This window comes from Myotis daubentonii, chromosome 5, assembly GCF_963259705.1.
Source record: "Myotis daubentonii chromosome 5, mMyoDau2.1, whole genome shotgun sequence".
Taxonomy (NCBI): Eukaryota; Metazoa; Chordata; class Mammalia; order Chiroptera; family Vespertilionidae; genus Myotis; species Myotis daubentonii.
The window spans coordinates 33370483-33396856 of NC_081844.1; the positions used below are offsets into that span (position 1 = coordinate 33370483).

Sequence of the window (26374 nt, forward strand, 5' to 3'; positions counted from 1 at the left end):
GGGGAAACTGGGCTATATGTATTTACACATCTTGTAACACTGCAGAGACCCGGGGCATAGTCTGGAGGGACACAGAGACAGATGGGCCAAAACAACTAGGCTCTGGCTGGGACGCTATGGCCACTGGCCAGGTGACAGACTGGGGCAGAGGGAGTGAGGTAATGCTGCACCTGCAGGCATGTTGTCCCCAATTCAACATCCAGCTGGTGGTGGTTGCTCACGGTCTTGGGCTGAGGGTGCTCTGGAGGCAGACAGGGTCCCCTCAGCATTGTCAGGTGGCTGAGCAGCCCTGAGGGGATCAAGGCTTCCTGGGAGATATCCTCCAGCTCAGGCCTAGAATCAATTGTCCAGTGACCACCACTCTTCTCAGGGCCCAGGGCTGCCACTGTCCTGCCCTGCGCAGTTGTGAGGTGTGGCTGTGCCTCTGTCACGGGAACAGAGAAGGCAAATGTGGCTGCTGGGCATAGATGGGGCATGACTCCTGGTGTGCTGGCTGAGGTGAAAGCTGCCCCCTTCTGAAGACAAGGGGCAGGTGGAGGGGGCAGCCAGGGAGGTCTGGGCCTCTCATCAAGTCACAGCAGCCACTCTGGCTCTAGAGGTAGCTCTGGGAGTTCTCCTCATGGCCCATGTGGGAAAACAGACAGAATGTTGAGAGCACCACCCAGGGTCTCACAGTGCTTCCATCCCCAGTACCCATCACTTCAGATTCCCTATGGCTGGGCAAGCTGTGTGTGAGTCTGCATGGCCTTTCCTCCCACCAGGCCATTTTGGGAGGTAGCTGGCCCATGGTGAGTGTGAGAGCAGACATCTCACAGCCCCTGCTTAAAAAGGAGTTGAGATTACCAAGTTCTGCCACTTCAGGTCAAGGATGGGGACAAGGAGTCCTGGTTTCTGAGATGCATCTGAAATATCCCCCCTTCCCCCAGTGTGTCCTAAGGGGTCAGCTATGGGCTCATGCAACATACTGCCCAGCCCTCATTGCCATGGTCCTCTGTGTGCCAGCTCGTCCTAGAAGTTTGGTCATAAAAGGAGTACTTGGTGCACCCAGCTATTCCTGCATCGTGCCTGTGGCCTTCTGAGGCAGAGCCCTGGCAATTGTCCTCGTGGACAGGGTGTTCCAGGGCTTATAATGCAACATGACACCGATGTGTTAGAAGTAACACGGTGTCTGTGGAAGTTGGATCAGTGCGGCCCCCAAGAACCCCACTGGGGGAACTGAGGACGGTCCAGTAAACACTTCTGCTCTTGGGTCAGCTCTTTCCATGGACAGGGGATAGGGAGGGACAGTGGTGCCATGAGCAGGGACAGGAGCTCCTTCTGCACCTCCACCCAACCTCCCAGAGAAGGGACCTAAACTCTAGTCATCATGTTGCCAGTCTCCGCAAACAGCATCTGCTCCCCAGCCCCTCTGGGGCGGCTCTCGTGCACTGTGGCAGATCTATGAGCAGCTACTTCTCAAAGCCAAGCTTCCCCAGGAAAGAGGTCATTGGCTGTATCTGCAGGAAGCCGAGCAGGGACCTCAGCAGTCCCCCCGCATATGTATACACCGGCAGGGGCCACAGAGGCCCACCAGGCTCCTTGTGCCCTTTGATCTCTGCCTCACTGACAGAGCACCCCAGCAGCCATGGCCTCTACATATCTAGCTGGTCTGGCCACAGTACTGGGGCTCTAGGCCCTGCACCTCCTCCTAGGCTAGGCGTCAGCCCCACCCCAGTCCCTGCAGCTGTGCTGTCCTGTAGATCCTGGGCTTTGGGTGTCACCAAGGTGAACCATATTTGGCTGACTCTCATCCTCCTTTCCACTGCACCTCACCCGCCAGTTGTTCCTGACTCCCTCCACCTACCTCCCTAGTCCCCCTTTTCCTCCTTTGGTCAAAACCAGCACCCACCCCAGCCAGGAGGAGGGACATGGGGTGGCCCCGCATCACCCAGCTATCTGCCTTTGCCCTTCTCTCCTTGCTCCTTCCAGGCTGTTCTGACAGTGTCCCCCCCTGTCCATTGGCCCCTGGCTTGGCACCTAAAATGGAGGGGCCTGTCTCTGTCAGGCTCAGCTATACCCCTCCCTCAGTTCAGCAGTCATCATTAAAAATTACCCAGCTGCCCCGGTAATAATGAGCTTTGTCCTCTGATGGATGCCTCGGGCCTGTGCTGGATGGCACCACCCTCTGAAGCCTTGTCCCTCACCTCAGGTGGATGCTGTAATCTCCCTTGGTTCCACAGAGATGAGTGTCCTGCTGAGGCTTAAGCGCAGTTGGGCTGGGGGTCAGGAGGGTGGTCTCTGCATGTGGGCAAGGCTGGGACTTGAGGTCCAGCGTGCAACCCAATTCCTTCTCTAGTCCCCACAGCACAGAAGCAAGCATGAGATGCGAGGCCGACATGGGCCGGGGTGGGGCTCTGAGGGCAGGGACTCGGGTGAGTAGGCAGTTCCCGGGTCCACCCTCAGGACAACCAGATAGCTCTTGGCCAGAGAGGATGTTCCAGAAAACCAGTCCAGGCAACTATTCTAGGAGTTCAGCGGGCGCGGGGGCTTTCTCCACAGCTGAGTCAGTGGTGGTGGCCACTACCATGGGGCTGGGCACATAGTTGAAGGGGGGCACTCGGGCTGAGCGACTGGGGGAGCCATGCCGGCTGGCAGCAAAGCCTCCCACAGCCACTCCTAGGCCCTCATGGATGAAGGGGGCTGAGGTGGATGCCTTGGCAGGACCAGGCTTATCCACGTCGCTGCCGAGAAGGGATGTAGGTCCGCTGTCCAGGGCCTGAGGAGGCCCCCTGCTCTCCAAGCTTGGGGATGTGCTGGAGTTGGTCTTGGTGGCCGCGAAATCCTCTGTCTGGACCACTGCATCGCTGGTCTTGCGCTGCAGGGGACTGCCTGGGCACTCTGATGAGGTGTCCATGAGCGGCAGGGCGGTAGAGGGCAATGTGCTCCGCAGGATATGTGGCACATCCTCATCCCGGATGCGACGCCAAGTGGTGCACAGTGAGGCCACCCTGGGTAGGGGCCGGGCCTCTCCATCGCTGCTGCGGCGGGCAGGGTCAGATGCGGGACTAGGGGCAGCACCCTCTGGCTTTTGGGCCACGCTGATATGGGGCAGAGAGGCATAGCGCTTGACTGCCTCAGGCTGGGTGGCCTGCTTGCGGATGGGCAGACGGGATGGGCTCTCTGAGCTAGTGCGCCTTGGTGGCCGCTCACCAGGGCCTGGCCGAGCTGTGGGGGGCTGCTGGGGAATCAGGGCCTGCGGGGAGGATGCCCGCAGTTCCTTGCAGCGGGAGGAGCAGAGGAAGACGGTGGGCAGGGTAGGCCCGCTGCGGCGGGGTGAGCCGCCCTGGGAGGTGGAGGGGGTGGCTTTGGCCGTGGACAGTTCCAGACGACGTCGGTGCAGCAGGCCTGGTGATTCCTTGATAAAGGTCAGCTGCCGCTGGAAACCCAAGCGGTTGGAGGACTCGCTGCCACTGGACTGGGCTGAGGCCATGCGCACCAGGCCCAGGCGGCCTCCTCGGGCACTTGGGCACCCCTTGGATCCCACCCGACCCCTGGAGCCTGGCTCTGGGGCTGCCCTGGCCAGGGATGGTGGCACCCGCTTGGTGGGCTTCTGCATGAAGGGGATCCGCACAGGTGACTTCTGTGTCTTGTGTTGCTTGGCTAGCAGGGCCCGCATGGGTGTCTTGGACACCAGTGAGGCCCCGGGGCTGGGCAGGGGCCCCGAAACATGGGCAGCTGGGAGTGACCTTCTGGGCAGGGGCTGAGAGGCAGGGGAGGTCTGGGAGGAGCTGGATGAGGGGGTCTTAGTGAGGCGGGCCGGTGGCGTGGCACTCCTCTGGAGGGGGCTCAGGGCTGCAAGCTCTGAGATCTTGCCAGGCCTGTGCAGGCTTCGAGACCGCTGCTGCCCAGGGCCCAGGGCTTTGGTGGGAGCTGCTGGCTGTGTGGGGCTCAGGGGTCCCATCTTCCTTGGTGTGGTGCGGGGGCCAGGGGTGCCTTTGGGCTGAGATCGGGTGGCTGGGCTGGGCATGTAGATCACTGTTCTTCCTCGAAGCATGGCTGGCATCCCAGGTGTGGTCTTCTGAGCACCACGCAGCTTCTCTGAGCCAGTGGGCAAGCAGGGGCTGCTATTACGCTGGGCCAGGGTCACATCCCGTTTCTCTGGCCGGGTGGCACTGCTCGCCTGCCCCTTTGCTCGTGTCGGCCGCCCTTTTCTGTGCAGAGAGGGCTGTAGGGTGGAGCCCACTGACAACCCTGAACCAAAGGACAAGATAGAGTCAGACTCAGATGAGGCCTCCTGAGTGGCTGCTGCCGCGGCCTGGTGCAGCCAGGTAACAATGGAGTTGGCGCCCTCCTGGATGGCACGCCACTCAACGCTGTCCAGATCTGAGGCATGGTCTGACCCCGCTGCCTCCTCGCCATGCTCCGACGGCCTCTCTGATTGCTTGTCCAGCCGGGAATCTCGGGGCTTGTGACGTCTTGGATCTGACACCTGTGGGCAGCGCCTGGGCACGGCTGAGCCAATGCAGCGCCTTAGCATCTCCGCCTTGGCCCGAGAACTGGGATAGCCATCATGCCCACTGCCAGGGCCCCGGTCCTTGGTGACCACTGGCTCATGGGCTCGGATCTTGCCAGCCTCAGGCTCCGGCTCGCTGAGGGAGCTGGTGGAGGAGCTTAGGGAGTAGCATGGTGGTGTCTCATCAGCAATGAGGCTGGGCTGGGCCCGGGTGGACATGGTGGCCTTGGGCACAGCCTGTGCCTTCTTCCTGCCAGCCAGGCCCTCCCTCTTCACTGTCTGGGAAGTAGCAGATGCCCACCGGGAGGGTGTCGCCCCCGCCGCTGTGGACAGCTCCTCATCCGAGTCGTTGCTGTAAAAGCAGTACACAGCCTCCTCAGTAGGCGTTGTGAGGCATAGGGACTGCAATGCCCCCTCCCCATGAGCTCGGCCCAATGGGGGGCTGTTCCTGTCTGCACAAGCTCTTGGGGGCTTTCGGAGGGGCAGCTCCAGCCCAGCCCGGCTCTTGACCAGCCCTCGGGCTGGCTCCGTTCTGCGGCCTGCACCCCCAACCCTGTGCCGGTGCCCAGTGGTCTGCTTGGCAGGAGCCTCTAGGCCTGCTGGCTTCTGCCTGTCCCCACACCCACCAGGTGGGTCCCTGGGAGGTCCCTGCAGTGTCTCATCGCTGAGTGAGGCCACACTGATATTGACCTGCGTGCCCTCTGTCAAGTCAGTGCATGAGTTGTCCTCCCGGGCCGGGGCGGGCACCAGCATGTAGACGGGCATGGGAAGTGCACAGCGGCCAGGCACTAGTGCTGAGGCCACCTTGCGGAGTCGGGTGGGCACAGCTGTACCCAGGCAATCCCGCAGAAGCTCCAGCTCCTGGTTGGTGGCAGGTGGTCCTTCAAGGCAACCATTGGCCTCATCTCGACAGCAGTGCCCAGCAAAGTGCTGGCTAGGGCCACCACCCCCGCCAAGTTCGGGGCAGGCTGGGGGCAGCAGCCGCAATTCAACATCCTTCTGCACGTAGTGCTCATGCAGGGCCAATGCACTGAGGCTGGAGGCACACGAGAAGTTTTCATCTGGCTTCTCCACAGTGAAGCGCACACTGCCAGCGTCTAGCTCAGAGGGCAGCCAGCGGCGCTCTCGGCAGTCGGCGATGTCCAAGAAGCGCTTTACATAGCTTTCCCACTGCAGGCTGAAATGGGTGGTTTCATGCTCACCAGGAGGTGGGGGGGCCAGTGGTGGTGTCTTGCTGCGGCTCGGTGGCATGGTCTGCCCAGGGCTGTCAGGCAGCTCGCTGGGGCTGACTGTGCCACTGCCCAGCCCACTGCAGGGGTCACTGGGGATGGAGCTGGCAATGGATGGGCTCTCAAAGCTGCCCAGTGAGCTCACTGAGCTGCAGCGGCTCAGCACCAGCGGTGTCTCTTGCACACAGTTCTCGGAGGAGCTAGACGGTGTGGTGTCCTCCACCCCCAGGCTCCGGCTCCGAGGGGGCACAGGGATGGCCATGGGCAGGGAGGCAGCCCCTGGCCCATGCCAGGCCCCATCCAGCTCCGCCTCGCTGGGGTCAGCCTCCTCCAGCCCCTCCAGGGACGAGTCACTGTCATCCAGGTCCCCTGCCTCACTGGGTCCCGGGTGGCCAGCCGAGGACAGTGAGGACAGGGAGCTACAATGGGACAGGCAGAGCGGGGCCGCCTCTGCCGCCAGCTTCTCAGGAACCTTGTTCAGACCCTCCGCAGGTAGCCAGGCCTGTTTCCGGGTCCCAGGGACCGGGAGCCCCACACGAGCCCTGGCAGTGTCCTTGAGCAGTGGCACATGCTGATAGGTAGGTGACAGCTTGATGGTGCGCACACAGGCATCGGTGGCTGCAGCTTCCCGGGCTGCTGGCTTAGCCTGGCCACCCAGCAGGTTGAGATCAAGTTGGCTGGGCCGTGTCTGGCCACCAGAGGGCCCCTCTCGGTGCTTGGCCAATGAGGTCAGTGGGCAGGGCCTTATGTGGTCACGGGGACAGTGCCCATCACTGGTGCTGCCACTGTTAAGGCTGTCATTGGAGAGGCTGGCATGGGCTACCTTGAGCCGCAGCAATGGGTGAGCTCGGCCACTGGCCTCCCGCTGCCTACCCTTAGGCCCCCGGCAAGGAGAGCAGGACTGGGCTCGGCCCTCCCGCAGTGCCTCCTGCCCGGGGTCCCCAGAGCTGAGGCTGAAGCTGTCATCGGATGATGTGTGCAGGGCTGAGATGTCCTCCACCAGCCGGTCGATCCGAGCCACTGCCAGTGCCAGCTTGGCCTTGGCCCTGGCTGCCAAGGCTGCCTCCCCACCGGCCTCCTTCTCTGGGCCACTGCGATGGGCAGGTGGGGCACGGGCCAGTGCCTGGCCTTGCAGTAAGTTGCTGCCCACAAAGAGGGACAGCACAGTAGGACTGGCAGGCTCGGCGGTGGCGGCCACAGCAGCCAGGGAGGGCACATCATCATCGTCGAAGCAGCCCGAGTCTGAGGCATAATCCTGGGCCAGCCCATCCAGGTGCCGCAAAGGTGGCAGCGGCTTCTTAGCGGCAGCCTCGGCCTCGGCCTCAGGCAGGTCCTGCTTCTCCAGGTGGTCAAGCGTCTGGGCCAGGTGCCGTGCGTCCAGCTCGGCCTCCAGGGCCCGCTGCTTGCGCACATACAGGCTGGGCGTACAGGCACTGGGGGAGATGGCAGTGGCCGCTGCCTGGTACTTGGCAGGTCGGTGAGCCAGCAGGTTGCGCAGGGCGGCGGCGCTGCCCATGGCAATCATTTTGTGTTTGGAGTGCACCAGGTTGCGCAGCATGGCCACGGCGCCCAGGTCCCACAGCAGCTCCTGGTCTCGCGGGCTGCGGGCGGACAAGTTCCAGAGAGTGCCGCAGGCGTTGCTCACGATGGTCAGGCTGTGTGACGTCAGGTGCTGCAGCAGAGTCTGCAGGCAGTTGTGGTCCCGCAACACCTGCCTGCAGCACAGAGGAGTATGTCAGGCGGGACCATCCCTCATCTTACCAGGAGCAGGGTGGCCAGATCAGGCAAATAAAAATATAAGGCATCTGGCTGAGTTAGAATCTCAGAGAAAAGAATAAATATGTAGTATAAGTCTATCCCAGGTATCAAATGGGATAGTATCAAATTAACTTGTGTTAATTTTATTACTTAAAAGAAATAATATATTTATTAAATAATTGTAATAATAAGTTAAAAATACCTTTTAAAATAAAATTTAGTGTATCTTATTTTAGCGCAATATCTTGTGTGGTATTTGGGATAAACATACTATAAATTCTATTTTTAAAGATACTAAGTATCACTTGTAAGTTGTTAAATTAATAAATATTTTATTAATAGATAAAATATTTAGCAAAGTATATCTCCTGTAATATTTGGGGATACTTATATTACAGAACTTAGTCCCTGGGGACAAATAGGGACACCCATTTGCCAGAGGACAAACCAAGGCTGCAGCCTCAGTGACAGTTCACTACAGACAGGATCTGCCACCCCAGCCCCAGACCACACCTGGGGGCCCACCTTCCTGCAGCACCCTCTGTGGTGCCCTCTGCCCTCCAATGTGTGGGGTGGGATGGACCCACCTGTAGTCCTCTCGGGTGGCAATGAGGCTGGACACATTGCGCAGGATGCCTCCACCGCTCTCAATGATGGCCAGCGAGTTGCTCTGGCACTTGTAGGTCAACGTGCTCACTAGGAAGCCCAGGGCACCGTCCACTTGGCAGATGGCTGCCTTGTTCTCCGTGCTGTGTGCCGAGAGGTTCCACAGGGCACTGAGCACACTCTTCAGGGTGGACTCCTAGGCATGGGTGGGACAGGTGAAGGTCAGTGGTGGGGGGCCCCAGGCACCGGCCACACCCACTTGGCCCTCTCCATCAAGGCCCAGACAAAGGCTGGAAGGAAAGCACCCAAATACGTTTTCAAATAAAAGCAAAAATCAATAAAACTGGTCCTCACAGGATCTCTCAGTTGAAGGGATGGAAACCCCAGGCCTGTCTGAGGGCCACCTGGTAAGCTAAGTGGTAAGGTGTTTGGTTTGACCCCCCCCCCCCAACCCAAGACAGAGAACTCACCATCTGTCCTGTGGCTGGCATTAAGCAGCCATGGCAGTGCCCTCTCCCCTGGGTCTCAGGTGCATTCCTACCCCCCTACTCCGTCGTGCCCATCCAGTGCCTACCTTGGAGGCTCGTAGGACACACTGCATCAGGGCGGTCATGCTGCCGACCTCCCTCAGTACCTTCTTGCTGTTGATGTCAGCCCGCCAGGACAGGTTGCGCAAGATGCTGGACACCACCTGGGTCAGGGCACAGGGTGGGCAAGATGGGCCCAGGGCCCCCTGCCCTCAACCCCACATGTGGTGGGGCTACAGAGAGACTGAAGGGGATGCCCATCACACCCACAGGAGAGGGGACTCTGTCGGCAGGGGTCTTGGACAGTGGGACACTCAGCAAGGCTCTCCCCATGCCCCACCCCACTCCACCCGGGTACCTGGTGAAGATCCTCGCTCTCAGAAGCCAGTTGGGCCACGATGGCCTCCATGCTGCCACGCCGGGCACATAGTGTGGCCTGTGGGGTGCCACAGGAAATTCATGCCACGGCCAGTGGGGCAGGAGCCATGAGGGGCTCCACGCCCCACCTTCAGGCTTTCTCCCTGAGCACCTACTATGTGCTAGGGTTAAAGCCTCAGCCTCCCATCCTCACCACTATGGCAAAGGGATGGCAATCATCCTGTTGCTTTGATGAGGAAATTGAGGCTGAGAAAGGTGCAAATACACAGCCTCCTCCAGCCCAGAGGCCCCACTCTGCAGTAGAGCAACCAAGAAGATGGTGGCCAACTGAATCCAGCCACAGTCCCTCCTTCCACGGCCCTCTCTGGGTCTCACTCTACCCACCTATAAATCAAGGACAACTTTCCCCGCCTCTCAGGGCTGTTTTGAGGCTCAGAGAAGGGTGGGGGGAGCATTGACGCCACCTGCCCGCCCCAGGCACCTTGTTGGCGACGTCCCCAAAGGTGAGATTGGTGAGGGTCATGCCAGCATATCTGCGTAGGGCAAGGTTGAGTGGGTCCTGGGTCATCTTGTGCATCTCATAATCCACCTGCAGTAGATCAGCCACAGCCTGCAGCCCACCTATGGGGACATGGGAGGGTGCACAGGGAGGTGCAGGGGGGCACCCCAAATGAACCCCTGCCTTCCTCCCAACCTCTGCCCATTCCATTCCCCTGCTTAAGTGCCCTCCCTCATCCTACCCCCAGGTCTGCTCTCCTCAAGCCCACCTTTGAAGCCCAACTCCTCCAGGCAGCCTGCCGCCAGGCTGGCACGATCCCCTGGATACTCTGTGACCTCCACACCCACCTCCTTTCACATTTCCATTCACACGTCTTCAGCTTCTAGGCCTTTGCATGTGCTGCTCCCTCTCCCTGGAATGCTTTTCCCTGCTATTTGCTCAGGTTCCTAGCTCCCTTCTGCTCTCAGGTCATGAAGGCCCTCAACACCATAAATGAAAACAATCCCAAGACCATTAGACCTTCAGCCTCTGACGACTGCCACACACACAGTTCTTTAGTCACTATGAAAACTAGACTCTCACTTTACAAAGAGTAAGCAAACGTGGGGGGAAATGGTCAGGGTGAGTAGACAAGAAAAAACTTGTGCCCAGCCAGCATGGCTTAGTGGTTGAGCATCGACCTATGAACCAGAAAGTCTTGGTTCGATTCCCGGTCAGGGCACCTGCCTGGGTTGCGGGCTCAATCCCCAGCAGGGGACATGCGGGGGACAGCCGATCAATGATTCTCCATCATCATTGATATTTCTATCTCTCTCTCCCTCTCTCTTCCTCTCTGAAATCAATAAAAATAGATTTAAAAATATTGCATATATATATATTTTAAAAAGAAAAGAATTAACTTGCAATTCAAATACAAGATGCCCTTCCTGCTTCACTGAGCAAAGACAAAGAGGCAATTTGTGCATTTAGGGGCTGGGGCTGTTGGACACTTCTGTGGTTTCCAGATCTGGGGTTTTATTTGGTTTGGTTGCTACCTTCCTCATCTTTCTGCATCTTTCTAAATAAATCCAGCCAGAGAATAAACTCCCCAGCTGGGAAAGGAATGATTTGAAAGGTATACACTCTCATCAGTGTCTGCTGTCTTGTCCCAATTGCAGCCAGACCACAAGAGATCTGAGTAAGCCTTTGTTTGTTTGTTTATTTATTTATTTATTTATTTATTTATTTATTTAGTGAGTAAGCCTTTGAGTGTGTGATCATCTGCTGAGTGAGAAGCAGTATCTAATTTTGTAGTAACTGGAGTAAAATTAAGCACATTGATGAGATTTTTGTCCATGTTTCAATTACCTTAAATGATATTATAATGCTCCTAAAACTTCACAAGGTCTCCCCTTCCCCAACAACTCTGATTCTGTGTATTAAGTAGGAACCTCTCACTTTTGCTCTTGGCTTCCTGGCCACTTCCCTATCCTCTGAGCTCAGGACCATTAAGGCTGAAAGCCTGCCCTGGGCTGAATGAGGCCCAGAAGCCCCAGGCCAAATGGAGGGGACACGGAGGAGGTAAGGGTGCACTCACCCAGCTCATTCATGGCACGACGATATTCCTCATCGAAGGACAGCTTCATCACCGCACAGGTGGCCTGGCAGATCTGTGGCTCAATAGGGACTGGGGCTGTGGGCCAAGGGACCAGATCAGAGCCGTTCCAGTCCAGGAAATTACCCCTGTTGAGTCCTACCTTCCCTGCCTTCACCCCCACAAAGACCCAAGCTCTGCAAACCACTGCATGTTTGGCACCTGAGGGGTCACTCCCAGAACAGTGGCCTCCTTTTCTAACGCTTCTTAAAATGAATAATAAGGTGCCTGCCTCACCCAGAGCTGAGATAGGAGATGAAGTTGTGCTGGGTGCTCAGGACCTTTGGGTGGTGCTTTTGTCATAGATTAACTTTGTGATCAGCTGCCCAAACTAGGAATCTCAAAGTCAGCATCCATATTTCTGGTTACACACAATCCATCCATGCATTCAGTGACTGTTTCTTGAGCTACCCTACGACCAGGGCATAGGTTGCTGTCTTTTTGCCAGTCTATCATGATAAAGTCGCCATAGGCTTCAGCCCACACATGAAATCTGAAATTGCCCTGCCACCCAGAAAGCCCAAGCTCTGTGCTCATTGCACAAAGGTGGCCAGGGAGGTTTACACTCACCGCTGCCCACCCCGCCTGCCTTGGTGGTGCTGTCCTGGGCCTGCAGCCAGTCCCAGCAGGTCTCACAGTAGGCTCGGATCTGCTCTAGCACGTGCAGGACACGCATTTCCTTACGTGCCAGGCCCTGGTCTGGCTGGGAGAAGACGATGTTGTGCAGTGCTGCATTGGCACGCATGCGTGCATCCTTGGCTCCGGGCACCCCAGGGGTCCCATTGCGACCCCCAGCCCCATCTTCTGTGCCATGCAAGATCTGCAGCAGCAGTGGCAGGCAGCCTGAGCGGCGCATGGCCACACAGCTCTCAGGAGAACTGGACATGGCAAGTAGTGTGCGTGCTGTATCCTCCTGGTCCCGTGTCGCCAGCATTGACAGCAGCCAGAAGACCACCTCCACCTGTGGCGGGGGAAGGGGGACAGCAATGGATTCCACCTGGCCCCAGTCTGTCTGTCCACCCTCCCCAGCCAGGGGTGACCCCCATGCTCTGGGTGATTCACCCTAAACATGGTAGGAATCCTGTGACCCCAGCCCAGGAGAATCACTTCCTCACCCCCACCACCCTCACCTTGCATCCCCCATGGGCCACCACACACCCCTGGGGAGATGGATGAGAGGCCTCAGTCCCTGTGGAGATGCCCCCAGCCCATGAGGACCAATTGTCCATTCCACTGCCCTCACTGGGTACTTCTAGGGGTAGCCCTACATCTAAGTCTAGAGCGCTCACCCAAACACATAGGACAGGTATCCCTGTCCACCTCACCAGGCCCCAGACCACATGCTGACCCTACCAACCTCACCACACCCTAATCCAGCTGGCTTTCCACTCCCCACCCTGCCTCTCAGTGCACCCCAACTGGACTCCCCCTTACCTTGCTGTTGCCTGGCTGAGGGGCACCATCCTCAGGGTGCACAGGGACCTTAGTCTCGGGGTCCTCATCCACTGGCACCGACTTTACTGCCAGCAGGGCCTGGGAAGAGAACACCAGCCTGGGGGTTATGGGAGCACCACAGAAAGCACCCTGACTGCTGATGCTGGCCACACTCCCATGATGATGGGTCCTCAGGGTACCCGCCTTCCCTGGGGTCATCACCTCCCCCCCGCACCCCCCCCCCAGGCCCCTGACTGCTCCTGCCAGTACCTGGGGCTCCGTCTGCTGCACCCGGTCCTGCGCAGACAGCAGCTCCTTGTCGATTTGCTCCAGGCGAGAAGCACGGATCTAGTGGCAGAAAGGCACACATAGCTTGCTGTGGCTGACCAGGTCCCTGCTCTGACCCTGTCCGCTCTGATATAGCTCGGCCCACTGTCCTAACCCACCCACCTCTGACTTTGCCCACTCGCTGATTTGGCCCTGCTCACTCTTCTAATCCCACCCCCAGATCTGACCCTACCTACTTTAAGGTATGGCCATTCCCACTGTCCAAACCCCACCCTTGGCCCTAACTCCACCTACTCCTTGATATGGCCCCCCCACAACCCTAGCCTGATGTCTGACTCCACTCACATCTTGACCGCACCCATGGTCCACGCTCCCTAGTCCAGGCTCTGACTCCATACTCCATGATTTGGTCCTACTCACTGACCCTTCCTCATCCTTCTAGCCCCGCCCCCTACTTAGGCCCCATGCTAGACCTGCCCACTCCCTTATTTGGTCTCATCCTTATTTAGATCCCACCCATCCTGACCTACCCACTCCCTGATGTCCCCGCCCACTGATCAAGTCACCCACGTCCCTACTGGCCTCAGTGTTCTCCACCTCTGAGCCTGGCGCTGCCCTTAACCCCATCAGGCTGCACCCACAAACAGCTCTAGCCTTTGGCTCCACCGCCTGAGCCAGACCCTGCCCACAGCAGTCAGTGCCCTCTATCCCATTAATCCAGACTTTTCCCACAACGACCTCTCTGTTCATCCACTGCGAATAGCCTCGCCTCGGCCCGCCCTCCGCCGCACCTGCGCCCGCTGCACCATCTCGTCAGAGGTGCCAAAGCGCTCTTCCATTAGCGTCCGGATGTGCTGGGACTCAAACTCCAGCTGCTGCCGAATCAGGTCCATCTGCATGGAGAACTGCTGGGGAGAGTGGGCAGGCCGCAGTGAGTGTCTGTCCGGGCAAGGGCCTGGGACCTGCCCGCCACAGCCCTGGCCAGGGGCCGGGCGGCCCACAGCACCCTTTCCCCTCTCTCCTGCCCACGTGCTCACCGTCTCCACGTGCGGGAGCTCCTCCAGGCGCTTGGACAGGCCCTGCAGCTGGGAGTAGTACCAGAGCTTCTCCTTTTCCTCCTTCTCAATCTCATTCAACAGGAAACACCTGAGCGGGCCCGCCCGCAGAGGGGGAGGCATTATTATGTGTGGTTTATTTTGATTTTAATAATCGCTTGTTGAGTGCTTAGTGTATGGTAAGCTTGTCAAACTCAAAGGCTAACATGGGCCAAATAAACAAGGTTTAAGTTTATGTGGGCCACACACAAAAACACACAAAAGCTTCAATTGTCTTTCTTTTTTAAGGCCTTTTAACATTTTTTTTTTAACTTTTATTGATTTTAGAGAGGAAGGGAGAGGGAGAGAGAGAGAGAAACATCAATGATGAGAGAGAATCATTGATTAGCTGCCTCCTGCACGCCCCCTATTGGGGATTGAGCCCATAACCCGGGCATGTGCCCTTGACCGGAATAGAACCCAGGACCTTTCAGTCCGCAGGCCAATGCTCTATCCACTGAGCCAAACCAGCTAGGGCTAAAAGCTTCAATTTTCATAGAAACGTAGGTTTATTTAGATAGAGACATGCTGAATACAAAGGGCTGAAATAAATGAGTAATCGTTAACATAAAATAATAGGACATTTTAATAAAAATTAATATTTTTTCTTGAACATTAACTACCAGACACTGAATAACTGCACAAATTAATAAGCGTAACACAAATAAACCCATTTTTCTTGTTCTCCAAAAGTGAAATATTTTTTGTTGTGCACACCAAACAAGTCAGTACAGGACTAATGATGTGGCAATCAGCTGCTAAAATATTTGCTGTTAGTATTAGTGGAGAGAAATGGTGCACCTGCACGTAAGGCACGTAAGGGAAATGAATGCAACGCGACCATAGTAATTAGTCATTAGCAAATGTTGTAGTTCGTTATTAATAACTAGAGGCCGGGTGCACAAATTCGTACATGGGTGGGGTCCCTTGGCCTGGCCAGCGATCGGGGCCAATAGAGGCCATCTCTCCCAGTCCCTAACAGGGCAATTGGGGCCGGCCAACCTTCTGATTGGGACCAATTGGGGGGGCTGGCCGGCCAGGGGGGAGGGACTGCAGGAGGTTGGCTGTGGGAGCGCACTGACCACCAGGGACCAGCTCCTGCATTGAGCGTCTGCCCTCTGGTGGTCAGTGCATGTCATAGTAACAAATCCACCGGGAGACTGGGAGTTCAATCGCTGGCTGTGATGTGTGCTGACTACCAGGGGGTGATGCAGAATGAAGGAAGGCCCCAGCCAGCAGCCAGCAGCTGGGGAAGGGAGGCCTCGGCCCACAGCCAGAAGACCCCAATCGGGCCTGATCTCCGGTCAAGCCTAGGGACCCTACCTGTGCATGAATTTTGTGCACCGGGTCTCTAGTGTGTGTATGTGTGTGTGTATATATATATGCCTAAGTGACCATTACAACCAGTCACTATGATGTGCACTGACCACCAGGGAGCAGATGCTCAATGCAGGAGCTGCCCCTGGTGGTCAGTGCACTCCCACAGGTCCCCCTGTGGTGCTGCTCAGCCAGAAGCTGGGCTCATGGCTGGTGAGCACAGATGTGCGGTGGGAGTCTCTCCCGACTCTGCGGCAGCGCTACCGAGCAGCGGCGGCAGGGGCAACAGGCCGGGATGAGCGCAAGTGGCTCGGGCTCTTTCCTGGCCGCCTGCCGCTTGGCACACTGCTACATCCCTTGGGGGATGTCCAACTGCTGGTTTAGGCCTGATCCCCAGGTGGCTGATCAGGCCTAAACCGGCATTTGGACATCCCCCGAGGAGTCCTGGATTGCAAGAGGGCACAGGCCAGGCTGAGGGACCCCCGCCCCCGACACGAATCTGTGCACTGGGCCTCTAGTTATGTATAACATGATATTATAAAAATTGTTACAAAATTTTTATTAAAACGTTTCTTAGCCCTGACTAGTTTGGCTCAGTGGATAGAGCGTCGGCCTGCGGACTGAAGGGTCCCAGGTTCCATTCCGGTCAAGGGCATGTACCTTGGTTGCGGGCACATCCCCAGTAGGGGGTATGCAGGAAGCAGCTGAATTGATGTTTCTCTCTCATCGATGTTTCTAACTCTCTATTCCTCTCCTCCCTTCCTTTCTGTAAAAAATCAATAAAATATAAAAAAATAAAATAAAACGTTTCTTACATACCGTTATATTGCCTGGGCCATAAAAATATTCATTGTGGGCCACGAGTTTGTCATGCTTGAAGTTTAACAGTCAGCATGGCAAAGCCTTGCCCTTGGTGCTCCCCCAAACTAGGGATGGGTGGTGGGGCATAGAAAGTTAATTAAAAAGAGAAGGTAGCCCTGTCTGGTTTGGCTCAGTGGATAGAGCATCGGCCTGCAGACTGAAGGGTCCTTGGTTCAATTCCAGTCAAGGGCACATGCTGGGGTTGCAGGCTCGATCCCCAGTAGGGGGGGTACAGGAGGCAGCCTATCAACGATTCTCTCTTATCATTGATGTTTCTCTCTCCCTCTCCCTTTCTTTCTGAAATCAATAAAATATATTTTTTAAAAGAAAAAGAGAAAGTAGTTCCTTTGTAAATTCTGATTCTCAGAGAAAGACTCTGAGGGGGGCACTAACACCTCTCCCAAACTCGATAATCACTCTCTAGGCTACATAGAGGAGGCTTCCAGCTCAGATTGCTCCAGTTGTAACAGATTTGGCTCTACCCTTAACCCCATCTGGCTGCACCCATGCTCTGGGTGAGTCATCCTAAACATTTGATTACTTTAAATGATATTATAATGCTCCCAAACCTAAAACTTCACAAGGTCTCCCCCTCCCCAACATGGACCGCCAGGTCTCTCTGACCCCACACAACCTAGCCAAGCTGAGCAGAGCGCCTGGACCCTGCCTCCCTCTGCTGCCCCCTCCCCTCCAGGTTTCTTGGGCTGCAGCCCTTTCTTCACAAAGACTGCTTTGAGTCCCTCTGGCTCCAGGCCTAACTCTGAGCCCTGGCACTGTCCCTGGTGATGACTGGGTGTTGGGGACCCCTGGGGACGTCTCCTAGGAGCCCTCCCCTTTGGCAGGAAAGTCCCCTCCTCTTTGTCTTCCAGCTGAGGTCAGCTGTGACAGGAAAGCGGGTGGAGGAGCCACAGAAAGCTGGTGCCTGAAGTGGAGGCTCACAAGGTGGGAAGGACTGGCTCAGTGGGTGGTGCACATGCTGATGGGCCAATCAAAAGGCAGAGACTACAAGGATGGAGTCTGGCTGGGGGGCGGGCCAGTGGTCAGTTTCTCACCGTTCTCTGTCCAGTTCCTCCAGCAGCCGGATGGTGGCCCGGCTCAGTTCCCCAAAGCTGTCCTTGGAAGTCCCGGAGCCATGTACTGGGCTTCCCTCAGGGGTTCGGCCAGCAGGCTCAGGGCCCAGGGCTGGGGGCTGGAACTTGAGGTTGTACAAGCTGGTGATGTCCATCTGCAGGGCTGGATGGGAATGGAGGGAGAGGGTGAGGTCAGCACCCCTCCTTGTCCCTCCTCCTCCCAGCTCACCCACTATGTAGAGGGGGCCCCAAGGCTCACCTTTCAGCTGATCCAGCACCTCAGTCTGCCCTGAGGACACCAGCACTCGGGCCTCCTGCTCCAGTTTACCCTGTAAGTGCTTCAGTACCTCCTGGAGGTGGGGGCAGGAAAGAGTGTTGGTTGTCATGGCCACTGCCCTGAGCTGCCCCAGATCCACCCCCCTGTGAGATGCCCTGGGCCCTGCCTGCCCATTTCTGGGATCCAGTGCCCTAGTGTTTGTCCCTGTGACCCAGGTCCATGTCCTCTACCCAGCTGTACCCCCACCTTCATGCCAGATGTCTCTGTCTCCAGCTTGGACAGGTGGCTTGAGTTGTCTCGAAGCTCCTGCCTCAGGTGACTGTTCTCAGCCTTCAAGGCCTCCACTTGCCGAACCAGCTGTTCGTAGGGTGCCACGGAACTCGTCATCTTTAGCTCCTGCAGCACCTGTAGCCACAAGGTAACATGAGGCTCTGAGGAGGGACTTACGCTGGACCTAAGCCCTAGCCCCCTCCCACCCAACCCTGGAGCTGGGTCCCAAGTAGGAGAAGCTGCAGGCAGGATAGAGCTGGCCCAGGGAATCCTAGGGACAGATGGTGTGGCAGATGGAGTGACAGACAAAGGCAGGAACAACGGGAGAGAGAGACAGAGCCATCAGACAGGTATTCAGACAACCCAAACACCCAAGTGACCAACAGACAGATACAGAAAGACCTGCATTCTCACAGCTGGGTTCCTGGACACATGTGCTTATAAACAGCCAGCCAGCAGATGGACAGCCAAGACTCTGACAGTCTAACCCAGCAGATGGACTTGCCAGCTCAGTGCCACCAAGCTTACAGCCAGAGAGACAGACAGACAGACAGACAGACAGACAGATGGATAGCCAGGACACTTTCCCTGCAGCAGTGTAGCTGCCCAGAGGTTGGGTGGACAGACTACCCACTGATCCAATTGACAGACAATAAAAATGTCACGAAGGCTCTAAGAAACCAATGGACAGGCGACAGTGGAGCTCCAGACCCACACAAGCCTACTGTGGTCACCCTGGGGATTGGGAACCCAAATGCTCTGCAGCCCCCACAACTCCTCCATCAGCAGCTGGATCTGGGTAGCTACCTGTGTGGCCCAGGGCCCTGCAGTCAGCCCTCTACCAGCTCCTGTGGCCCCCCAGCACCTCAGGCCGCATCCCTGGGCTCCACCACTGCCGCCTGCTTCTTTGTGTGTCTGGCTGCCGTTTCTTGCTCAGGCCCAGCCTTCTCCCTCTGTCCAGCAGGCCAGCATCTCCTCCCTCAGCTTGGCACTCCTGCCAGAGCCTTCCTGCCCCACCACCTTCCCTCTTTGTTCCCTCAACATTAGCGCTCCCCCTCCCTCTGCCTTTGTCTGAGGCTCACCAATAGCAGCCCATCCCCTCTGCCACCTCCTCCCTGGGAGCCCCCTCCCCCTGCCCACCTGTGTCCTGTCCCCAAATCAGCCAGCCCTCCTCTGCCCACAGAGGATACCCTTCTCTCCCTCCCCGACCTGGCCACACTCTCATTCACTTGCTCATTCATTTTCCTCTCTCTCTTTCTACCCCTAGAAGGTCCCTGCTCACCCTGAAGTCACCAAGGACACAGATGGGCCTGGAGGAGGGGTGGGGGCTCTGCCCCAGGTGGGGGGATAGCTCAGGCATGACAAATTGGCTCCAAAGACCTACTGCATGCCTGGCTCTGTCCTTTGGCTTCCTTAGCATAGTCCTGGGTCTAGAAGGACAGACAAGGCATAGCTGGAGCCTAGACATTGGACATGCTCAGACAGGACATGCTGGAGGCACATAGGCCCCGCCCCCTCTGCTGAACTCAGTTCCCCCATCTGAGGAATGGAAGGAACTCAGTCTGCCAGGCCCATCTAGTGAGCTGATGTGAGGGTTAGGAGGAGGAACAGTAGTCACTCAGCAAACACAAGTCACAGGTCAGACTGGGAGATAGTGTGTCAGGTGGGGGAGGCCAGATGCTTGTGGACCACAGCCTTTGCCTACCACCCTAATATCAATCCTGCCCAAGGCTCAGTCAGGGGTCCCAGCTGAGAATCAGGCCTGGGGTTGTGGTAAGGTCCCTGGGGTCTGGCTGGAGCCCTGTTTCCTGACTGAGGCCATCATGCTGTACCTAGCCAGGGGAAGCACTAGGTTAAGCACAAAGCCCAGCATATCCCTCCCATTCCCTAAACCCAAACTTCCTTCTCAAGCATCCCCCCAACACACACACACACACACACACACACACACACACACACACACACCACCCTTGCAGGGCCAGCAGGGCCAGCAGGGCCAGCTTGGGATACCTTCACTCCCCCTGCCACTCCTGCACCCTCATTAGATGGAGCTTGGCAACATGGCAACAAGCCCATCCTCTGGGTTCCCCCACATTCAGTCCTGGGTCCTCACTTCCATTCATTCTCTCTCTCTCTCTCTCTCTCTCTCTCTCTCTCTCTCTCTCTCTCTAAATATATTTTATTGATTTTTTACAGAGAGGAAGGGAGAGGGATAGAGAGTTAGAAACATCGATGAGATAGAAATATTGATCAGCTGCCTCCTGCACACCTCCTACTGGGGATGTGCCCGCAACCAAGGTACATGCCCTTGACCAGAATCGAACCTGGGACCTTTCAGTTCCCAGGCCAATGCTCCAGCCACTGAGCCAAACCAGTCAGGGCTCCATCCACTCTCTTACCAGCCCCTCAAGCTTTGCCCAACTGGACCCTCCTTCTCCCAGCTCCCCACATCTCTCCCATCAGAGAAGCCTCGCTGGCCTCCCATAGTCCACTTCTCATTCACAAACACAAGGAAACTTTGAAAGTACTGGTCAGACGCCATTCCTCCCCTGCTACAATAGCTGCCTTGGCTCCCCAGTAACCTCATCATAAGACCTGTCTCCTCCATTTACCCTCCACTCTCATCCCCCCAGGTCTTGGCACATGCAGTTCTCCTGCCTGGAGCACCTTTCCTGACTTGCCATCCTTCACAGCACAGCTTCCTCAAGGAAGCCCTGCTGCCTGCCCTTCACCCATCAGGAGCCTCCTGGGGCCTCCCTGAGATATGTCTATCACCAAAGGAAAAGCACTAATAGCTGGCGGTTCCTCTAATTCAGGGATGAATGGCCAAATGTCAGCGGAGGGTATAGCACAGGTGTAGCCCAAAGGGGCCCTTCTCGTTACTTCCATCCAAACTCCCACTTACTGAGAAGGACTGACTCCCGGAGAGGTGCAGCACCTCCCCACCCCACCCCACAGGCCTGCCCGCAGACTGGGAGATCCAGGTATTGAAGCTTGTACACGGATGTGTACGTGGGACCGACTGCAGCGACATGGGTGAACACCTCTTTAGGACTCAGTTTCCCCTCCGGCTCCACCCTGGAGACTCAGAGGCTCCAGAGCGAGTGCGGACCTGCGCAGCAGAGAGAAGTGGGGGGGGGGGGGAGCATGGAGATATCCCCGCAGAGGCGGAGGCCGCGCCCCCTACCCTCAACCCAGAAAGCGCGCCGCTTACTTATCTCACTCAAGCTGGGCTGGGCTGGGCTGGCGGACACCCATGGGTGCCCCTCCCTCGGCGCAATTCCCAGACCCCGCTGGAGATCCTGGCGCTCCTGGGCCAGGGCGGCCGCGGGGCGCTGGCTCCGGGATTCCGGGGTCTTGGAGGCGTGAGCAAGTGGCTCTGGGGAGGACAAAGGCCGGTGCGGGCCTGGCAGGCGGCGCCGCCACTCAGGGCGCTGGGCGAGACCACCGCGAGCGGGGGAGGATGCGGGATGCGGGATGCACGCGAGGCGGCCAATGGAGGCGCGGGAAGACGGGCTGGTGCCATGGCAACAGCCAATGGCGGCCCGGGGCGGGGACCGGCGGCGGCCGCGGGGCTTCTGGCCTCCTCGCGCGTTCAGGGGCTGCGTGTGCGGGCGTGGTGGTGGTGGCGGGGGGCGGGGGGCGGGGGGAGATGAAGCCCCCAGGGAAAAGGGGCGCCCGGAGAACCAGGACCCCGTGTCCCCCACCGCATTCCGCGGTGAAAGGACTCAGACTCTTAGAAGGTCCCGCGGCAGGATCAGCATAATTTGAGAGTAAAACATCCAGGCTTGCGTGTTACATCAGCATCTTGCTGCGGGGGAGCTCCAGGGGCAGGGGCAGAAGCAGGGGCCGGTCAGCCCTGCCCCTCGCATTCGGCCCAGCAGTGTGTGGATGGGTCAGGGTGAGACAGCACTTAGGATCCAGGGTGGATGAAACCCTGCTACTGGTGGGGGAGGGGGAGCAAGAGGGTGGGCAGGCATCCTGGGGAGCGCCTGGGACCCTGCGTTTCTCCTCATTTTTCCTTGTCTCCTGGCAGAGCGACCGCTCCGCCATGGGCATCTGCCTTGACTCCGTGTCTTGCCCCACATTTCTCCGTTTCTCTCCATCTACCTCATCTCATTCTCCCTATGTCTCTGTACCTCACCCCACCCCTAATTCACCCTCACAGAAGGGAAGCCAGAGGAGGGAGGAGTCTGGCGTCTCAGGAATACATGTCCCCAGCTGCTCAGATCCTTGATGGGTCTACGGAGACCACTAGAGGATTTAACACCCGAGGCCAGAACCTGCAGCTGCAGCCCAGTCATTCCTACTGCTGACACGTGCACACCCTAAAGGATGGAATGCAGATTTGGGGCCTACCTCTGTCTTTTCCTGGCTTCAGGGGCCAGGGAAAATTGCTCACTTCGAGACCCTCAGTTTCCCATCTGTCAAATGGGGAGGCAGTTGCAGCCTTTGCAATGGCTGGTGCTAGGGACCACAGGAGGAGCACAGGATCACGCAGTTTCCTGCTGGGTCTGCTGCAGGAGGCCCTATGTGTCCATTCCGGGCCAGCAATGCTGGAGGCCCGAGTGGACTCAAGTCTGACGGTCCCAGAGCCTCCAGAGCCTCCAGAGCCAGACACAGTTGTCACCATACTGTGGGGTTGGGAAGTTGGTGCAGAGGGTATCAGGCTCTGGAGGCTGGGAAGGCCGAAATGAGAGGGCAACACTGGCTCTGGACCTCCTCAAGATGCATAAGAATTGGCCCTGGGATCAAGGAGGGAAAAAGCATTCCAAGCTGAGGGAACAGCATGTGCAATACCTGGAGTGAGAAACTAGAGTTCATCCAGGGGATATGCTCTTCTGGTGGGGCCAAGGAGCACGGCAGGTGGCAGGGCTGGACTGGGGGAGATATGAGGTGTTTGAAGCAGGGCAAATTTCAGCTGGTGCAGCACAGTGGTTGAGTGTCAACTCATGCACCAAGAGGTCACCAGTTCGATTCCTGGTCAGGTACATGCCCAGGTTGTGGGCTCCATCCTAATAGGGGACATGCAGGAGGAAGCTGATGTTTCTCTCTCATCAATATTTCTATTTCTAGCTCCCTCTCCCTCTGAAAAGTCAATTAAAACATATTTTAAAGCAGGGAAAACTAGGCAAAGCTGAAATGGGAAAGGGGAGGGGACAGAGCTCAGGGCTCTGGCTTCAGCTCTGCCTTGATATCCTTTTGTAACCTTGGGCATGCCACTCTCTGGCTTCAGTTTCTCATTTGTTCACTGGAAGGTGGGTTGGAGAATCCCTATCCCCACATCTCAGAGAACTAAGTCTCATCTTCCCCACCCAGTCTAAGATGTCACTGCTCCCCAGACTCCTCACAGCCAGAACCTTAGAGCTGGTAGGCGCTTGGAGTGTCCAATGGCCAGTCCTGCCCTCATACATATGGAGAAACTGGAGCTCAGGGCAGGGAATACATTGCTTGAGTTCATGCAAGAGTCCCACCAGGCCCTGAGCCTCCCTTCCTCCCCTATCTGGGCATGGTGGGAGACGGAGGGGATATGGGGGCCGAGACCCCAAGGCAGGATGCCCTGGTCCATAATGTTCTCTTGAACATTATGTCTCTGGCATCCCCCAAATCCTTGACCCTGTAAATCTTTGAGCCACAGCCACACTCAGGCATCACTGGAAATTCTATAACCATGAGAACTTCAGGAATCCCTACACCCCCTCCCCAAGATCCCAGGCCCAATCTCAAGAGGCTGAGAGACCTTCATTGCACAGTGCCCAGGCCTAGCAAGGAAGGGCCCTTCCCAGACACCCACATCATCACTGCTGGGCTCTCAAGAAGAAATTTGAATCATGGGGCTGGTTTCTTCCCATCCCCAGAGACAAACCCCCCATCCCAACACATGGTAGTGTCACTCATGGAGTGTCTTTGGGCTTTCTGAGTCTGACCTCAGGCATCTCTGCCCCTTTGATCTCCGTGCTTCCCCAATGAGCCTCTTCGATGTGCCAGGGACTGGGGGGAAGAACCAGAGGCATCCCCTACTCGGAGCTGGGTAACGGGCTAGAGGGAAGCCGGAAGGCACCAGGTCATCATTAGACCTTGGACAAGTCTCGGGTTGGGTGACCAGGCAGGGCCCTGACAAGTGAGGAGGGAATGCCCCTGGGGGGTGTAGGGGGGATGAGGACGGACAGTCTAAGCCGCGCCCCCCAAATCCGACTCTGATCGGGTGGCCTGACCAGGGTCCTGAGCCTCATTTTCACGGATGAGGAGGGGGCTGGTGCGTGGCCCCGTCAGCACCGCGGACAGCTCCTCCCGGCCTCTAGGTAGTATACTGGGAGGGCGCTTCCGCCCCGCAATTAGGTTCCCCGCGCAGCTCCGGATGTGACCTTGGGCTCCCCGCTGCACCCCTAGACTCAGTTTCATCTTAAATAGGGATGTTATGGTTCCAAGATTCAGAACGACTCTGGAGACCGGCAAACAGCTAGGGCCCAGTGACATGGATATTATTCGGAAGAAATCAACATCCGCAAACGTCGTGGTAGGCCCTATGCTTGGTGTTCAGCAAAGGAAACTGAGGACCGGAGAGGCGCAGGGCGTGGCCAGAACCCCAACCCAAAGCCTGTTCTGGACGGAGCCTCGGCACAGCGCGCTCCTGCCGTAGCCCCCACTGCCGCAGCCGGTCTCGGAGTCCCGGTCTTGGGTCGGGGTCTGGGGGGGTCTCCCTCCGAGGCCGAGTGCTGGGCCCAGCGAGGCTGCGCTTGCGCAGATCAGGAGGAGGGGGTCACTGCAGTGTAGGGGAGGGTCTCCCAGCCTTGCCAACAGTCAGAGCCTGTTTCCCTGGCAACGGTCCCGTTGCCCCTGCGCGAGACCCCAGACTCATCAAGCCGAGGTGCGCAAGCCTGTGCGCCCTCTGCCGCCGTCGGGACCACTGTCCCCGCGGTCCGCACCCCTTAGCTGCGCCCAGGGCCGGACCCGTATCCCCGCAGCCGGGCCCCCGCGCCCTACCTGGTCCCGGAAGAAAGCCGAGTGCAGCAAGCTCAGGAGCCCCAGGAGCCCCATGGAGCAGTGGCCGCCTCGGACCGGCCCGCGCCCCGCCCTCGGCAGGAGGAGTGGGGAAGGCGGGTGTGGAGATGGGGGTGGGGTGAGAGTGGGGGATGGCTGCCCGGACGCCCTGCGCCTGCGTGGAGGGGACGGGGAGGGTCACTCAACAGGCCAGGGCTCCTCCTAGAAAGGGTCGAATGAAGGGGTCTTGGGGACCTGCAGGAGCGAGGAAAAGGAGTCCCGCCGCCGGACTGATGACCCGGGAGGGGCGGCTCAAGGAGATCCCGAGGGAGATGGAGGGCGTGTGAGCAGAGAAGGGGGTCAGGATTGGGGAACCCTAGAAAGGTGAAGAAGCCCTGACCGGTTTGGCTCAGTGGATAGAGCGTCGGCCTTCGGACTGAAGGGTCCCAGGTTCGATTCCGGTCAAGAGCATGTACCTTGGTTGCGGGCACATCCCCAGTAGGAGGTGTGCAGGAGGCAGCTGAATCGATATTTCTCTCTCATAGATGTTTCTTTATCCCTCTCCCTTCCTCTCTGTAAAAAATCAATAAAATATATTTAAAAAAAAAAAAAGAAAGAAAGGTGAAGAAGGGCTCCGTGGTGGCGAAGGAAGAGCGGGGAGGGGCTCCCATGGGAGATGGGAAGGGGTGCGGTGTGAGGAAGTGGGAACTCAGGGAGGAGGGGTCCCGCCTGGAAGGGAGGAAAGCGGAGAGGCGTTGCCCTGCGGCGGTAGTCAGCTGCCCACTTGGACAGTGGCCTGCGGAAGCCCAGGCACCTCCTCTAGTTTGCCCCAGCGAGGGCTGTGCGTTCCGTTCAATAGTCATTCAGCAAAGGTTGGCTGTGCGCCTGCTTTTGCCAGGCTCTGAGCTGGGCGCTGGGCATGAAAGGGCCTGATGAGACTGCAACACCCATAAACATTCCAAAAATTATTTAACAAACATATATTAAGCACCTGTGCAATGAACAAAACAGTCAAAACCCCTGAGCGTGGGCCTTAGCCAGTTTGGCTCAGTGGATAGAGTGTGGGCCTGTGGACTGAAGGGTCCTGGGTTTGATTCAAATCAGGGGCGAGTACCTAGGTTGCAAGTTCCTCCCAGGCTGGGGCCCTGGTGGGAGTTCATGCAGGAAGCAACCAATGTGTTTCTCTCACATCGATGTGTCTCTCTGTCTTTCCCTCTCTCTTCCACTCTTCCTAAAAATCAATGTAAAAATATCTCCGGGTGAGGATTAAAAACAAACAAACTAACTAAAATCCTGGGCATGGGAAACTGACATTGAGGGGAAGGGTCCACAGTCACCGAGAAGACAACGTATGCACTAGCCGTGAGGTCTGAGGAGGAGACAGCAGGGGGTGGGGGGCGTGGGGCTGCTGGGAAGGGCACTTGAATAGAGAAGGGAGTGGTGACTCAAGTGGGAAGAGCATCCAGACGGAAAGAACACCCAATGCCAAGGGAAGGAGCTGGTCTTGCAGGGTCCCGTGGGCACGTAAGGACTTGGGTTTTTATCCTGAGGGACATAGGAGCCATGGAGGGCGGTTGGCAGAGCAGGGACGTGTGGACGAGGTGATCTCTGGAGCTTTACGGTGGCAACTGGGAGGACAGTCTGTAGGGTCCAGAACCAA

General features: G+C 57.4%; 1 protein-coding gene across 3 annotated transcripts; it reads right to left on the bottom strand.

The window, feature by feature from the left end:
* Positions 1-393: 393 nt before the first annotated feature.
* Positions 394-24824, bottom strand: APC2 (APC regulator of WNT signaling pathway 2). 3 transcript variants are annotated; one of them, XM_059697340.1, is made up of 15 exons: positions 24718-24824; positions 17710-17868; positions 17446-17536; positions 17169-17349; positions 13882-13990; positions 13636-13749; positions 12827-12904; positions 12557-12655; positions 11693-12083; positions 11066-11161; positions 9472-9611; positions 8971-9048; positions 8660-8776; positions 8067-8281; positions 394-7436 (listed from the first exon to the last, which is right to left on the bottom strand). In XM_059697340.1, the coding sequence occupies exons 1-15, from the start codon at positions 24769-24771 to the stop codon at positions 2498-2500; spliced, it is 6861 nt and encodes a 2286-aa protein (XP_059553323.1). In that variant the 5' UTR covers positions 24772-24824; the 3' UTR covers positions 394-2497. The 3 variants fall into 3 exon arrangements, with proteins under 3 accessions (XP_059553323.1, XP_059553322.1, XP_059553324.1); XM_059697339.1 differs by having other exon boundaries at positions 13636-13752; XM_059697341.1 differs by lacking the exon at positions 24718-24824 and adding an exon at positions 20948-21560 and having other exon boundaries at positions 13636-13752.
* Between the last annotated feature and the right edge of the window lie 1550 nt (positions 24825-26374).